The sequence below is a fragment of the Anopheles arabiensis genome, chromosome 2 (genome assembly GCF_016920715.1).
Source record: "Anopheles arabiensis isolate DONGOLA chromosome 2, AaraD3, whole genome shotgun sequence".
NCBI lineage: Eukaryota > Metazoa > Arthropoda > Insecta > Diptera > Culicidae > Anopheles > Anopheles arabiensis.
In genome coordinates, this window is record NC_053517.1 from 23,433,413 (window position 1) to 23,448,707 (window position 15,295).

Consider the following 15,295-nt stretch of genomic DNA (forward strand, 5'->3'; position numbering starts at 1 on the left):
CTTTCAATCGGCTTAATTGATTCGGTCGCCCGTCTTTTGTCGGCTGCGGGACCGGGCGTGTTGCAGCTGGTGGGGAGCTTGGTACGGAGATTTGTACGTGCTCTGAAGCTCGTTTTCGTCGCCATGGGGAGGACAGTCGCAACATCATTGCATAGACCACCATCACCACCACCACCACCAGTGCCACCAGCAATGGTAACTGTTCTCCCACGAACTACGAACACGATGAGCATTGGTGGATTAGTTACATTTTGGGGCTAATGTGTAACTACACAACCGACAACAACACAACACTTCAACATTGCATAGATAAATAAACCCACACACAAACACACATTTTTCTCATTATTGAACAGGTTTCCAATTGCACTTTTCTATCGTGCCTAGCCTTCCTGCACATCGGGCACGTCCGCACACACCTGCGCCACGCCGTACGCGGTTGCAATTTCTGTCTTCGGCCTCGTTTTAAATTCCTTCAGAGACTTCACTGTGTCGAGAGCGCTTCGTTTGCGTTGGACGTCGGGAATGGTATCGCCCTCCCTCCAGACGGCCACCCACCACACTTCCTACGCAGCCGGAGATGAAACATTAACACATGCGTATTGCGGAGATGCTTTGCGGGCTGTTTGGCACTATTAGCATGAAATGTGGATCGATACGGGGAGGCGATTGCATTAAATATTTAGTGAATGGCCCATTCGGTCCCCTCGCGTCCACACCCAGCGAACCCCTCCGGGCGGGACAATGGGATGATGGACGTGTCACCACTCCAAGGGACCACGACCACCACCGTTGGGTGGGATGCATGTTTTCCATTAAGGAAAACGGGATGCCGCTTCTCCAACCTCCCCCCCCCCCCCCCCCTCCTTCTTTCCCATTCACTTTCTCCTCCCCACAAAACTTCCCTGCCCGCGCACTCACACACCGCGCTTGCCGTGCATTTCTACCGTACACTAATAACTTTCCACCGACCGCAACAAAGGGCACGGTCATTACAATCTTATACTCCCCCGATCGCAATTGCACCACACACAGCCACACAGAAACACACCACCCCTTTTGATCTTCGAATCTTACTTTTAATGCTTCGTTGGTTCCGCGCACTTGATGGAAACTGTTTTCCACCCCGAGGTTGCGATTTCCATGTTTTTGGATGGAAAATTTCGCGAGCACCAGCAATGAAATTGCTGCTCCGGCCAACTTCTCGCTTTTGACATCTACCAACACCAACGTACAGCGTCGTCTGTCAGCGGCAGACGAGCTAGCGGGAGCGAGAGCGCGAGAGAGAAAGAGAGCGAGAAAACACGATGCTGGGTGGTTTATTTTGAGAGTGAAGTGGTGTAGGACTGTCTACACGAAGGAGTACTCGGAACTGCGATTACATTTTATCTGTTGTCCCGTAAAGTTTGATCGTGGTTCTTTTTTTTGTTTTTTTTTCTTCGATATATCTTCTGTTCTGTCGGACTAATAAGATTGTCTTATTTTTTAACAAACTTCACTTGGTTTGATCCACTCATTAGTTCCAGCAACGGACCGACATGGTTCGATTTGGAGCCGAACCGTCCCTCGTAGCAAGAGCTTTTAAAGGTAGCGTAGGTTATATGAATAAATTAAACCTTGTGTGCCTTATACGGATATCTTAAACTAACCTATGGAAGTAGCAAATCCATTAACGGTTCGGACTTACATAGGCTAGAGCTGTTATTGCACTAGAGTACGCCTGTTCTAATTGTACGAATGTACTCGTAGTTTCTACCGGTTAGAAATTCATATTTATTCCTAAACTTACTGATCCTACTGGAATTATAATCATGATACAAAAACGCACCAACTAGCAATACTCTCCAATTAGCAGAGGTTCGGGGTTTCTCGTCCTTCATTAGCACCCCCGGTCACTGAGTTTAGTTAGCCGATGCATTGTTGTACCGTGTAGATAGACCGTACGCTTCACTCGCACCAACACATGGACACATTTGTCCATGGGAAGTTTAAATCCCATTGTTGTTTATGTTTATTTTGCATCAATTTGTATTGAAAATTAGTTGAAAACTTTAACGTTTATTGCGTCGATAGATATATTTTTTGTCCAATTCTTCGTTGTGTTAAATTAGTCAATCGTGAAATAATCTTTATTTATCTTTATCAGTTTTTGGTGTGCTTTGCGTAAGTTTTTGATGTGCTTTGGTGTGCTTTGCGTAATAGACTTCTCTATTTGGCGTAAACGTCGTCCCACGCGGACATGCCGGCCATAGTCAATCGTTGCTACGATGGGGACGGTCCATTTCGGGCTTGAACCCATGACGGGCATGTTATTGAGTCGTTCGAGCTGCCGACTGTACTACGGGACCGCCCCGGGCAACAGACAAACCAACTAATTCCACCTTTGTTTTGTGGTAGTGCACAGTATATACCACAGTTGAGTTTGCTCACTTCGTTTCTAGTAGATTATGATGACAACTAGTAACATGCATAATGCAGCATTCTTCGTTAAGTGCTGTCGTTAATTTCTAGTTCATGAAGCATTTAATGGTCCAAATATTTAAATATCCAACTAAAGGTATGGCAGCTCAATAGCTCAGAAAAGATTGGCTGAAACAAGCAAAAAAAGGAATCACAAAAGAAGAATTCGATTCTATCATACATGCGTTTAAACGAAATTCTAGCACTTTTCCAGTTATGCTTAACATTAAAACATTGTGAAATTAATCAATTTTATTTCACAATATTGATTCAAAATTGTCATAATAATTGAAAAATAAAACAATGAAAATGGTTTTCCCTATTGCGTAACCGGTCACCCTCTTCCACAAAACCCGCATACCAAAGCGTGTCGTAGGTTCATCTCTTGCCAGCGACACTTGGGGGCTCGTCCACTTTGCGACCTCTCGGATCGGCATTCAATAGGCGACCATTTTACCTAATGCGAAAAAAGAGAACCTGCTTCCTGCTCGATATATTCAGGCGCCGGGGGTTTACTAGTACCGACCGGCCTCCACCAGACAAGCCCCTCTCCAAACACGAGCATGGGCATAACTCCAATGTCAAACATTTTCGGGCAGCTGCGCATTGGGGCCCGCGCTCCCGATTGCAAGAAAACAAACGCAACGACACTTTGTGTCTTGGCCAAGTGCAGTATTCCTTTTTTTTTAATTGTTTCGCTAGTCTCGTTCCAATGGTCCGCACTACGCTCACCATACGATGACTAATATTTTGCTGTAGTATTTTGAAGCATTTTGAAGTTTCTAGTGTGGACGACGATAAATGGTGCACGGTACTAATGGAGCTGGTGCTAGGCGATACCGAGTCATGACTGTGAGTGTGATCGAAGGCAGGAGCCCTCCTCCACTGCGGAGTAAGTGCGGTCATAAGATGTAGTGCAAATCACTAGTATCCCTCCCCCACCCAATGCAGCTTCTACGCAGTGTGCTAATGTTTATCTTTATTGAATAAGCGGGTTTTCGCGTGTGCGTCGTATGCGTTTTGGCCATTGTTTTAGAGCGTTTTGAATGTGCTGTGCCATGTGCGGGGAAGAAAATCTTCACTAAAATCCTCATCGAACACATGCTGCTGCCTGCTTGCTGTGCTTATCAGCTATTGTGATTTCCAGAGAAAACAATACGTACCACAACCGAGAAAAAAGAACACGTATGTGCACATTCAACTCCTTCGAGATACCCGTCCGAAACAATCCTCGGTAAAAAGATTCTGGGTGAGCTGGTGCTGCTGATAAAAATGGTAATGAGAACATAGCAGGTCCCGATAAAAGCGGTCCGCAATGGTTAAATGGTCTCGAACCGCGGGGGGGGGGTCATCATCAAAACGTGGCCCGAAACGATTGTGTATTCGCAGTGCTTGCTCGCCTGTACGGCTGCCGCTACATCATGTGTTGTTGTGTGCTGGGCGGGGAAATTTCTTTATCACATCCTTATTTCCTGTTCCCCCCGTGGCTTGGGTTAGGCTGGCCGTGCCCGTCCCATTCGATGCATACATACTGCCACAAACTACCACCCGAAGTCACCGAGATTGAGAAGAAAACTGCATCGCTTTGGACAAACACGATAGCCAAACGGTAGCGCACAGCAAAAACATATAAAAAGAATGAACGATCGCATGGAAAGTTCTTTTACGTTTACGATACGTTACGCTAATCATCTAGTGCGGCACTACGCGTGGTGCGTATTGTGGGTGTGTGTGTGTGTGCGTAAGTGTGTCTAACCGCATCAAGTTTACAATTCGGTCGTTCACTAGGTCATCTAGCTAAATTTTACTAAGCTAGCTGCCTAGTGAAGGGCAACATTGTACTTGAGCTTCACAGAAAAAAAGTGCCAAAAAGGAGGTGAAAATGCTAAGTGTCCGAATTTGTTGTTTGTTCGAATAGTTTTAATATTTACTGTGAATGCTGTACTGTGAATATTACCAAAAAAATCTTCACTCAAGTGTTGTTAGTAACATTAGCGGTAACTGGATGGAACACATATTCCCTTCATAACGAGGTCGAGGTCAATTAGATGATGCAAAACCTTTCGCCAACTATATTGATCTTTTTGTCTTTACCCTTACACTGCGAACAAGATCCACTCCCATTGTAGGTTGTGCTATAATCTGCCGTACTGTGCCGGTTCAAAGTTATTGTATACTTTATGCAGGTGAAATAAATCTTGCTTGAAAAGTGGATATGAGCGGAAAAAATAAGTAAAATAAAGTCTGCCGGTTTACAAAAAAAATAATTATAATTCATGCCTAAATTTTAGTAAAAATTTAGTAAATTTACTATTTGACTGTTACTCCTTCACTATAATATTAATCACACTTTTCCAGTCATTCGAATGAGTAATGTGCTTGGGGGATTTTATCGGTTTCTTCTACGAATTACTTGCTTATATTGGTATGGTCATGTATACGACGCCAGCATGAATGACGATGTTGAAACATCATAGGGATACACGCCACGTGGCATCAGAATACGTTTTAGAAAATGGTGTTAATACTATACACTTCTTTAGCGCCCCAACTCACTGTCTTATAGCTAGTAATGCTGAAAACTGAGCGGTTAAAATGATATTTAATATATTTGTTACGATTTCCACATTAATAAATTTGAAATTTTCGTATTCAAAAATCAAACCGGAGCGATATTCGCCCTCATAATCATAAACGACCAGTACCAAACACATGTTCCCCACATCAAACGGTGTAACGGTCAAACGGGCACATTTGAACTTCGACATTCAAAAGCGCTTCCGATGTTCGCCACGGCACGCCGCGCGGCGCTCTGCGTTTTTCGAACATACGGGGTACACTCTGTGTGTGTGTATAGGTGCATATGTGTGTATGCATGTAAACGCGTGTGTACGCGAGCGTTTGCATGTGTTCGATGTGTGGAAAAATCAATACGAGTCGTGGACCGTGGAAATCGTGGAAAAGTAGCAAGCGAGTTTTTTCCAGCAAAATAAGCCCAATTTTCGGTGATATCGCACCCGGAGCGCCGTGAAAAGTGATTCGGAACCACCGTTCGGCAGCGTTTGTTGTTGATGTCGGCCGTTCGTGGACGGGATCTATTTTTGTAAACTTCACGCAGGTGCGTAACGCGAAAATTTAACTGGGCTTGCTCAGGAATAATGTGTGCTGTGTATATGGTTGGTGCATGGGCAAATGGCAAAAGGGCAGACTCGGGAAAATTTCATGCGCTGAGGCCTCCTCGAACGGCGCTTGCTTTTTGGGAAATGAGCTGAGTCGAATGGCAAAAAACTGTAAACAAACGCCGAACGGCGAGGTCTCCTCCCGCAGTCGCAATGCAGTCGCCGTGCGGGAAATTAGTGATTTTTTTTCATGTGGTGCAGCCGCAAAAGTCCGCATTTTTCACGGGTGCTTGGTGGTGACAAGATGGTGACAAAATCGTCTGCTCGCCAGAGCGTACGAAAGGAGAAGTCGTGTTCGAGGAAGCACAAACGAAAAAAAGATGCTTCCATCCCGTTGAACCCGGTAGGCTCTGCTGTGGTGTCCTGTGTGGTGGTAGAGAAAATTGCAATCGAACTCGCCGTGAAAATGCATCCGCCGTGAAAAATGTCCGCCGCAGCGATACAGCGCGGCGCTGTGAAAGAAAAGTCTTTCATCGCCACCATGTTGTTGGTCGTGCCTATGGCCGCGGTGGGTGGGGTGGTTTTTGGGATGTAGTGAAAAGTAGCATTTTTTCTGCTCTCGTTCACGTGAAATGAATTTCTCATCATGCCGTACAGAGAATGTTTCTTAGCAACGCAAAATTGCACTCACCATATGCTTGTCATAAAAATGGTGTGTGTTGGGCCCCCGGACCCCTCCGGGGAAAAAATGAATCATTATGTGTGCGGCTCTTGCCGACACCCCTGCATACACAGGTCCGTGCGAAAGGGTACGAAGGGAAGGAAACTCGGCACACACACACATACACACATTCACAGTGTGGCAGCATAGGGTACACAGCATAGGTTCGTTGGCTTGGATTTCCTCCATGCTGGAGTATAACAAAGGGAAGCGTGTTGGTCGACAGTGTATGGACGGGAAAGGTAGGGCGAAGGAAAGGGCGAAGGTTTAAAGGGCCGCATGGATGCATGCTTTGCTTCGGTTGTGTTTAAATGTGTTGGAGGGATCGCGTATGCCGGGTCGTGATAGAACAATGGCTGTGCGTTGCTTCCCGTTCTGAACATTCATTATGTGCGTGTGCGTGTGAGTGTGTGTGAATAATATTAGCTGGTGCTCAGTGTACACGATAAAGGATATTTAGCATCCTTTTTCAAAAATATTATAATCACGCTGTATATTTAAGGCCTTAAACGGGTGCTTAACAAAAGTGTAGGTTTTTTTTCTTCCTCCAATTGACTTCCCTTGGTAGGAGATCTATGCAGGGGTTATCGCGTGATCAGCATAAAGCAGCCGTGAATAATATGTTCCAAGTTATATTATTTTCACTGGTTATATTATTCTTATAATTGTGCAACCGAAAGGATTTGTGTATACGTTTTCAACGTTTGAAATTGAATTTTCTTTAAAGGCTAAAGTTGGTGGAGTTCCTTTAATTGTGTTGTAATATAGCTTAAAATATGAACCATGATTTAATCACCTTTTTGACACGATACGACTCTTGGTTGATTTGTAGGATAGTGAAATGAAATTAAAACTAAAAAGGCGAACTGATCGGAAAGAACACTGAACACAGGGTTTTTTTTTAATAAAAAACAAACTTACTAATACTTACAGCAAATTAAACCATACCAAAGATGAGTTTGACCATAAACGCGGTGGACGCGATGGAGTACATCGATGACGACAACATCACCGGCGCATCGGACGATGACGATGACGACAATCCAAGCAGTCCGGGCAGTGCGTACGATGACGGGAACCTCATCAACGTTGCCATGGAGAACGAAGTCACAGCACAGCTGGTGGCCGCCGGTGTCGTCGGTGTGGCTGCCGCCGCCGCCATCACATCGTCTAAGAAGAAAAAGAGGCCCCACTCGTTCGAAACGAACCCTTCCATCCGCAAGCGGCAGCAGAACCGGCTGTTGCGAAAGTTACGAGTAGGTTCACCGTGCGATCCGGCGCCCGCCGAATTCGAGTGTCTTCTCAACCGAGCGCTCCTAACCAATCCCTCTGTCTATTCTGTCCCGCAGCAAACCATTTTCGAGTACGCTACGCGTGTCGGACAGCAGGCGGTCGTGCTGGTCGCAACGCCCGGCAAACCCAACAACATCTACAAAGTGTTCGGCGCGAAACCGCTGGAGGACGTGCTGAAGAATCTGCGCAGCAATGTGATGGACAAGCTGGACGAGGCACTGGCAGCACAGGCACCGCCGCGCGTGCAGGACGATCCCTCGCTGTTCGAGCTGCCGCCGCTCATCATCGACGGCATACCGACGCCGGTGGAGAAGATGACCCAGGCACAGCTGCGCGCGTTCATCCCGCTGATGCTGAAGTATTCGACCGGGCGTGGAAAGCCGGGCTGGGGCAGAGACTCGACCCGGCCACCCTGGTGGCCAAAGGAGCTGCCCTGGGCCAACGTCCGCATGGATGCGCGCACGGAGGACGAAAAGCAAAAGGTAAGCAAGGTAACTACTCCCAACGTCTGCATTTGGTGGCGGGCGGGTCCAAGGGCAAGCAAAGTGGGGGGTACTAACTTGGAGACGGGAATTTTAAACCATGCCTTCTATCTTCTAACACGCATCTTTCGGGAAACGGCCACGTACAGATAAGTTGGACACATGCACTGAGAAAAATTGTCATAAATTGTTACAAATACCACGGCAGAGAAGATCTGCTGCCCGCGTTCAGTGAAGAGGACGAGAAAGCGAACGCCATAGCAACGGCTAGCTCGAACGTAAGTATTGCTCCCGGCGGGTTTCCCCCCAGATTGTGGATTGGGTGCGGACGGGTGGATCTTAGTGGCAACCTGGTGGCCTGCTCTGATTGAACACCGCGAACTTGTGTTGCCTTTATCCACCATCGAATCGAGCCGGTCGAATAATCCTTTGCTAAACGTGCTGTTCCCTTTTCTCACTCTTTTGCTTTGTTGGGGCAACTGTGACCACTGTGGGTTTGGATGGTGGGACCGCGTTATTGGGGGAAAACTAGGTCGATGTGATGAAGATCGAAAATGGCAGCGTGGTAACGGTGGGTCCGGCAAGCGGCGGCAATACAGCGACGGCCACCATCACGAACGGTGCCGGCGGCCAGCAGCAGATCATCATCCACCAGGCCCATCCGCAGCAGCAACAGCAGGTCCAATCGAATGGCCAGACCACGATTACCAGCGCGAACGGTCAGATCATCAAGGAGAACGCGGACGGCACGATCCAGATACAGCAGCAGGCTTCACCCACGCAGACCCTGAACGCGCAGGTTTGCTTAGACTCGATGGCTCTAAGCGATGTGGATGTTCGTACTAACACCAATTTTCTATTAATCAACTTTAATGTCGTGACGCTTTCGTTTGGATTGAACTTTTTCTGTTTGAGTGGCTATTGAGTTTATTTTAATTTTATTATAATTGTTTTTTCTTCTTCGTTCTTCTGTAAGAACTCGTTCTTTCACGCCTTGTGAAAAGAATTTCGTGATTTTCATCCTTATTTTTCTGCTTTTGTTTCAATCGTTTGTTTGCTCCGCTCGGATCCTTTACATTTGCGTTTGTAGTTATTTGTTGTGGTATGATTTTCACTTGTTTTGGTTTTGCATTTTGCTGCATTTGGTTTCGCTGTGTTGTATATTGATTTATTTATTTTTTTAATACATTAATTTCCCATTTATGTTGTTTTGTTTTTTCGTGTGCTATCCTATGTTTTGTTTTACTTTTCGTTAACGATGTCGTAGTGTCTAATGATGGAGCTAACGATTATGAACATTAAAAAGGTTATTGTATGTTTCCTTTCCTCTGCTTTCAGTTCACACATACCGTATTGCAAACCATACAGAACCCCGACGGTACCGTATCACTTATTCAGGTTGATCCCAACAATCCTATCATCACGTTACCCGACGGAACTACCGCACAAGTACAAGGAATTGCCACCGTAAGTATTACCGGCAGCAACGAGCTTGTGAGCTGTGTCACTGCATGATGCACTAAACTGTCCGGCCCAATTACAGCTGCAGCAACAGGCTGACGGAGGCGTTCATGCAATCCAAACTATATCAGATGGGCAGGGCGAAAGCATGTCGGTTGATCTAACGGAGGCGACCCTCGGTCAGGATGGACAGCTAATAATCACCGGAGAGGATGGGCAAGGTATAGTCATCATCGTCCTTGCCGTCGTCGTGTATGACTGCATTCGGTCTAATAACACATCCCGTTTGCACTTTTCCCTGTGTCAAATCGATCCTCAGGTTACCCAGTGAACGTGAGTGGCATGATCACCGTGCCGGTGTCCGCACAGATGTACCAGACGATGGTGGCCAACATACAGCAGGTGCCGAACGTGGACGGAACCGTGTGCATAACACCGATGCAGGTACATAACATAGCGTCCACTCATTCTCAACAGCAACAGCAACAGCAGACTTCCGCTGCGGTGGTTAGCACAGCTAGCAACACGACACAGAACTTGACCATCTCGACAAACGTGGGCGCTGCATCTAGCCAGAACCATGCCGCCACCATGCTGGCCAACTATGCGTTGAGCAGCAATGGGACCATTTTGACCGTACCGCAAATGCAACCGATGCCGTCGTCCGGCAAGCAGTCGCGTGCTAGCAATACTGGCAACAGCAGTACCTCGTCACGCGCTTCGGCCGTGACCGGTGGTGTGCCGATGGTTGGCCTGAATACGATACTTCCTTCGCAGCGTGGTTGTTTTAATCTTGCCACCGCCGTGAACCAGCAGCAACCGGAGGAACTGGACGAATCCGACCAAAGTATGACCAATAGCAATAATAATAACAACACCAGCATGTCACAAAACGTCTTAAACGTGCAACGTAAATCGAACGTAATACCGAGCGGCGGTACCATCTTCGGTGGTGCCGGGCTCGGTGTGAATCAGATCAAATTCTGCATACCCAAGATTGAACCGATGGACGAGGACAAAGAGGACGCGGTGACGGCGGACGTCGGTGGCGGTGGCGGCACTCCCAGCTTTGTAATTCAGCTGAGCGGTATCCCGTTCACTGCCACGGCCGATGCAAAGTCCTCCCAGCAGCAGCAGCACCAACAATTGAAACGCAACATTGAACTGACGGTTAATGACGGCAGTCATTTGATCGATGCGCTGAGCATAGGTCAGAAGCCGGCGAACAGCAGTGGCAGCAACACTACGACCGAGGTGGACCCGAAACATTTTGGCCTGCAGAGCGTGTAGCTTGCACAGTGCCCAGACCGGACGAAACGTTTTGACAAAACAACAACAAACCCCCCTCCCATTTCCTCCCTCCCCTTACACGACCGTAGCACCCGGCTCTCCGTAGCACAATGTTGGACCTACCCAACGCCAGCCCACTTCCCGTTGTTTAGTTAAGCCTTTGAAGTGTACTTTATTTAAGATTTGATCCCAATTTAGCTTTACGTTTGTACTTTAGCTGTTTGACCAAAAGTATCGTAACAGATTTAGGATGTAAATTAGTTGATTTTGTCTAGCCAAACAGGAGCGGACCTCTGCTCCGATCGCTCACGATTCACAGAGATGCGAGTGTGTGTGTGGGTAGTAGTGGTATGATTTTAATGTTGTTTTCTTGTGTTAGAATTTATTTATTCGATCTTAGCCGCCGTCCGCCGATGATCGCAGTGCTTAATCTACTTACGGCTTAATTCCCGGCTGCCCCGTACGGCAATAAAAACGCAACCATTGGTGTGCCCCATTTTTGCTTGTGGCACTCTGTGTGTCTAGTCCAATGCGGCAACCACCACCACCACCTCCCTCCCTCCGTATGATTGTGCCATTCGCGATGTTAGTGTGAAGAGCAAAAGGGGTTGGTTGGTCATTTTAAAGTTCCACAAAAGAAAGCCCAGCAAAAAGGTACGAAACGAAGAGGGAAGAGCGATAGAGGGAATGTGAGAGCGTTTGTTGAGCAGGATAGCAAACGAAAGAAGCTTATTTATTTTATTTATGTCTTTTACCGATCGTACCGTGCGCCGCGTCAGTCCCAGTAAATATGTGCCAGTCAGATTATTGTAGCTGGGTAACATTTTCTGAAGGATCTCAACATGTTTTAGCAGTGTTTTTGTTTTTAATTCGATCGCAAGAATCGCCAACCGCCATGTAGTCATGTAGAGGCAAGCCAAATCCACCTATTATTATCACACAGTCAACTGTTCTAGTTAAATCCTTTTGGAGGAGGCACGGCAGACCCGTCCGCTGTCGGTCTGTCTGTCTGTCGTCTCACAGGACCGCATCTACCTTCCGTGAAAGGTTGGTGCCAACCTTTAAGTCACACTATTTATACTAAGCATAGCATTGTAATTGTTGTAATAATTTGATACCAAAAACGAGCCAAAAACCAAAACAACCAAAGTGCCTTCCCGGTAATGCAATATAATAGCGTGTAAGTAGTTACCTTTTAAAGAGTTTAGCTTGTAAGCGCTGTACAAACCAAAGTCCAAAGAAACGCCACTTTAAATTTATATTGTGTTTTTGTTTTGAATTTGAAGTTTTGATTTATTTCATTTATTATAAATTATTTACTCGTAGTGCTTTAGGTTCGTTTCAGTTTGAAGTATCTGTTGTGCAATGGATTTGATGATTTTGTTTTGTAGCCTTACTCTCTCACCTTCCTGTACAACCCCAAACATCATCATCACCGCTACTGTTAGTGACCAGCCGGCCCAGGACAGGGAAAGGGACTCACTCTGTTGTGCGTGCAAATCCCTTATCACAAGCAATGGAATAACGTTTCACTGTATTTCTTTTCGTTTCAGATGTGTGATTTAGTGAGTAGCATTTGGCGATAGTGCTAATTGTTTGACCCTTTTTTTTTGTTAGTTTGGTTCAGCATTAGTTTGCCCGAAAAAGCTGCCACCTACATTTGTGTCTCCTCCAACGTAGTGCGGCATTATTGTTTGGATTTTTTTCTCTCTCCTCCTTTTCACTTCTCCTACGATCATTTCATTTTCGTACATCTAAAACGAACGATCGATATGCTTTTGTTTTATTTTGTTTGTATTTTTATATGGTTTTACTTTCTATTATCTGTGCGTGAATTTACTTTATTCGGTTTTGTTCTTGCACGCTTTCTCTCTCCCCTCCTGCTCATCTCTCATCGTGTCTAGGTCGAAAACGGCGAAACGATGGAAACGATCACCGTGGGCCCCGGCATGCATCAGATGATGATCCAAGGACCGCCCGGGTCGGAACCGCAAGTCCTGCAGGTGCTCAGCCTCAAGGATGCATCGGTGCTGACGAAAGCGATGGCCGCCATGTCCGACGTCAAGGGCGAGGAGGCCACCATCATCGAACACTAGACAGCCCGCGACAGACAGGTTTTGTGCCCGGAACGGGGCATCAGATCAGACGCGGCCCCCCGATCGTGGGTCGTCGGTGTGTGTACGGTTGGTAAGAAGGGTTTTAGAAGTGTAAGCTACTATTTACGATCGCATTGAGCAAATTTATTTAGTATCATATTTCTACCCCCTCCCTCCTCCCCCTGCAAACTTGTAACAAGCTAATAAGGTCAGAGAGAAAATTCGTATTTATATATATATAGAGGTATATTTCTTATACAAAGAGAATAGCTTTGAAGCCATGGATGCGTCAGGCAAACTTCTAGTCGATAAGCGCAGACCGCGGTTCCCCCTTCCCCCTACAAAAAATCCCCCCCCCGCTCCCGTTTTCATCCCCGCTCTGTATCCTCCCGCAGGTGAACCGCGGGCAAGCTCTCTAGTCCGTACAACTTCTCTCTAAATTATAAACTGCTAGTCAAAATTCGTGTCATTTCATGTTCAAGCCATTGGAAGTTAGGTAACTTATAAAGATTATGATTAGTCCGATTGTTTTACACACACAACAAAAAAAAACCCCTCCCGGTGGGTAAAACACACCCGTACCGAAGACGAATCTCCAGAGTCATTCCACACACGATTGACTGTAAATAATGTGCAACATGGGTAGGCCCAGCAGTAACATCTGCACCGTAGTAGCCTGTGCAAAAGCGCTGCTGGGAATGCCGATCCAATCATTAGTCTTTAATTGTACCTCCTAAGTATCGTCAGTACTCAGCAAAACAGTAACAATAATTGCATTTAGTAGCAGCAGCAGCAGCAGCAGCGAGGAAGAATCCTTGTTTACTTCAGTGAAGTGGAGGATCCAATCCACGCGGTGAATGGTGACCTCTTAGTCGATGGGATAGTACGCGCAAATAGAAAGAGACAGAGAGAGAAATATGGTGGATGGGAGGGAAAAAAGCAAGCAAGTCGATATTTTAGTGCAATTTATTTTTGCGTTTCGTAGTGTGCGCGAACGAACGAATTAAATTATATGAAAGCCACCGCATCCAACTCCGACAGAGACAGAGCCGCCTCGGCTCCTACAAAGCTAGTCCCTATATTTAGTTTGTATATTAAGGTCCTAGTCCGGTCCTAATCCGGTCCTAATCGACTTGTTTTCTTCACAAGTTGAACGGTCGCATGTTGATGCGAATGAAATATTTATCGATTTATTTATTTATTTATTTATTTATTTATCTATTTATTTCTTTATTTATTTATTTATGAACCCTCCATTAGCTATCTTTATTTATGCATTTTGCGATACACTTTTGTTGTTTGCGCGGAATATATAGGCGTGCTTGCCATCATAGATTTTGTTGTCTATTTATTCAGTTTTGATTTTCTCATCAATTATCATGAAAGTTATTTTACGTATTTGAAGCAAACAGAAAAGCAAAATGATCTGTATCTTCCGGGTTGTTATGCTCAGTCAAAAACACCCCCCACAAAACACAATCTACAACATAAAGGAAAAGAAAGAGAGACAGAGAAAGATAAGAGAAAGGGAAACGTCTTTTAACGCATAAATAAGTGTGAACATACCAGCGGTTAAATAATATGTGTTACATCAGCACCCCCCAGAAACTATTTAAACCATTTTTTTCGTTCTGTGTATAAAGTAAAGAGACAAAGCAAAACAAGCAAAGACAAACGAATGGCATGTTTTATTAGTGCAACTTGAAAAAACCTTTAAAAAAAAAACAAAAAAAGAAACAATACAAACACACAAGAGGACAAAGACTGAAATGCATTCTAGGAGTCATTGTATAAAGGGAAAAAGGAACCAGATAAGTTGCGAGTAAGAGAAGAAAAAACAAACACACAAAAAACGGAACCAGCCGAACGAACAAGTTAAGCCGAAGCGAATTCAATGCCCCCTCCCTCCTTCCCTTCCCCTTACCCTCACCTATCCATCCCCCTTCCCCTTCCCCCACTTACCTGGTGTGCAGGGAAGATCTGTTTTTAGTTTTGTTTTACAGTTACTGTGATTTTCTCTTGCGTTTTCCACCATTTTCCAAAAGTTTTCCCGCTTGTACACACGAACACACACACAGACATATATACAAACACTGTTCTCCTTCAATTTCACTAGTCGCAGCACAGAGCAGCAACGATTATTTTACAACTGAGAAGCGATATTCGTACAACCTATATTTCGATGTGAGTGTTGGAAGTCTTGTGTTGAATGAGTTGAATAACTAATGAATGTAAAATAAACCATGACTTTGATGAAAAACCAAAACCAAAAAATGGCGGTTGTTTTGTAAACGGAAGTGCACGCGAAAAACGGCACTGCGGATCGGTCGTTGTGTTTTATTTTTTTGTTACGTACTGTAAAGTGCACGAAAT

General features: G+C 45.5%; 1 protein-coding gene across 10 annotated transcripts; it reads left to right on the forward strand.

The window, feature by feature from the left end:
* Positions 1 to 5,339: 5,339 nt before the first annotated feature.
* LOC120894741 (DNA-binding protein Ewg) lies at positions 5,340 to 14,719 on the forward strand. Of its 10 annotated transcripts, XM_040297523.1 has the most exons (10): positions 5,344 to 5,578; positions 7,234 to 7,556; positions 7,650 to 8,084; positions 8,225 to 8,353; positions 8,608 to 8,910; positions 9,414 to 9,542; positions 9,619 to 9,757; positions 9,856 to 9,980; positions 12,380 to 12,391; positions 12,731 to 14,719. In XM_040297523.1, exons 2-10 carry the CDS (start codon positions 7,254 to 7,256, stop codon positions 12,920 to 12,922), a joined length of 1,767 nt encoding a protein of 588 aa, XP_040153457.1. In that variant the 5' UTR covers positions 5,344 to 5,578; positions 7,234 to 7,253; the 3' UTR covers positions 12,923 to 14,719. The 10 variants fall into 10 exon arrangements, with proteins under 10 accessions (XP_040153455.1, XP_040153450.1, XP_040153454.1 ...); XM_040297524.1 differs by lacking the exon at positions 12,380 to 12,391; XM_040297525.1 differs by lacking the exon at positions 12,380 to 12,391 and having other exon boundaries at positions 5,345 to 5,578; positions 7,650 to 8,075.
* Positions 14,720 to 15,295: the final 576 nt, after the last annotated feature.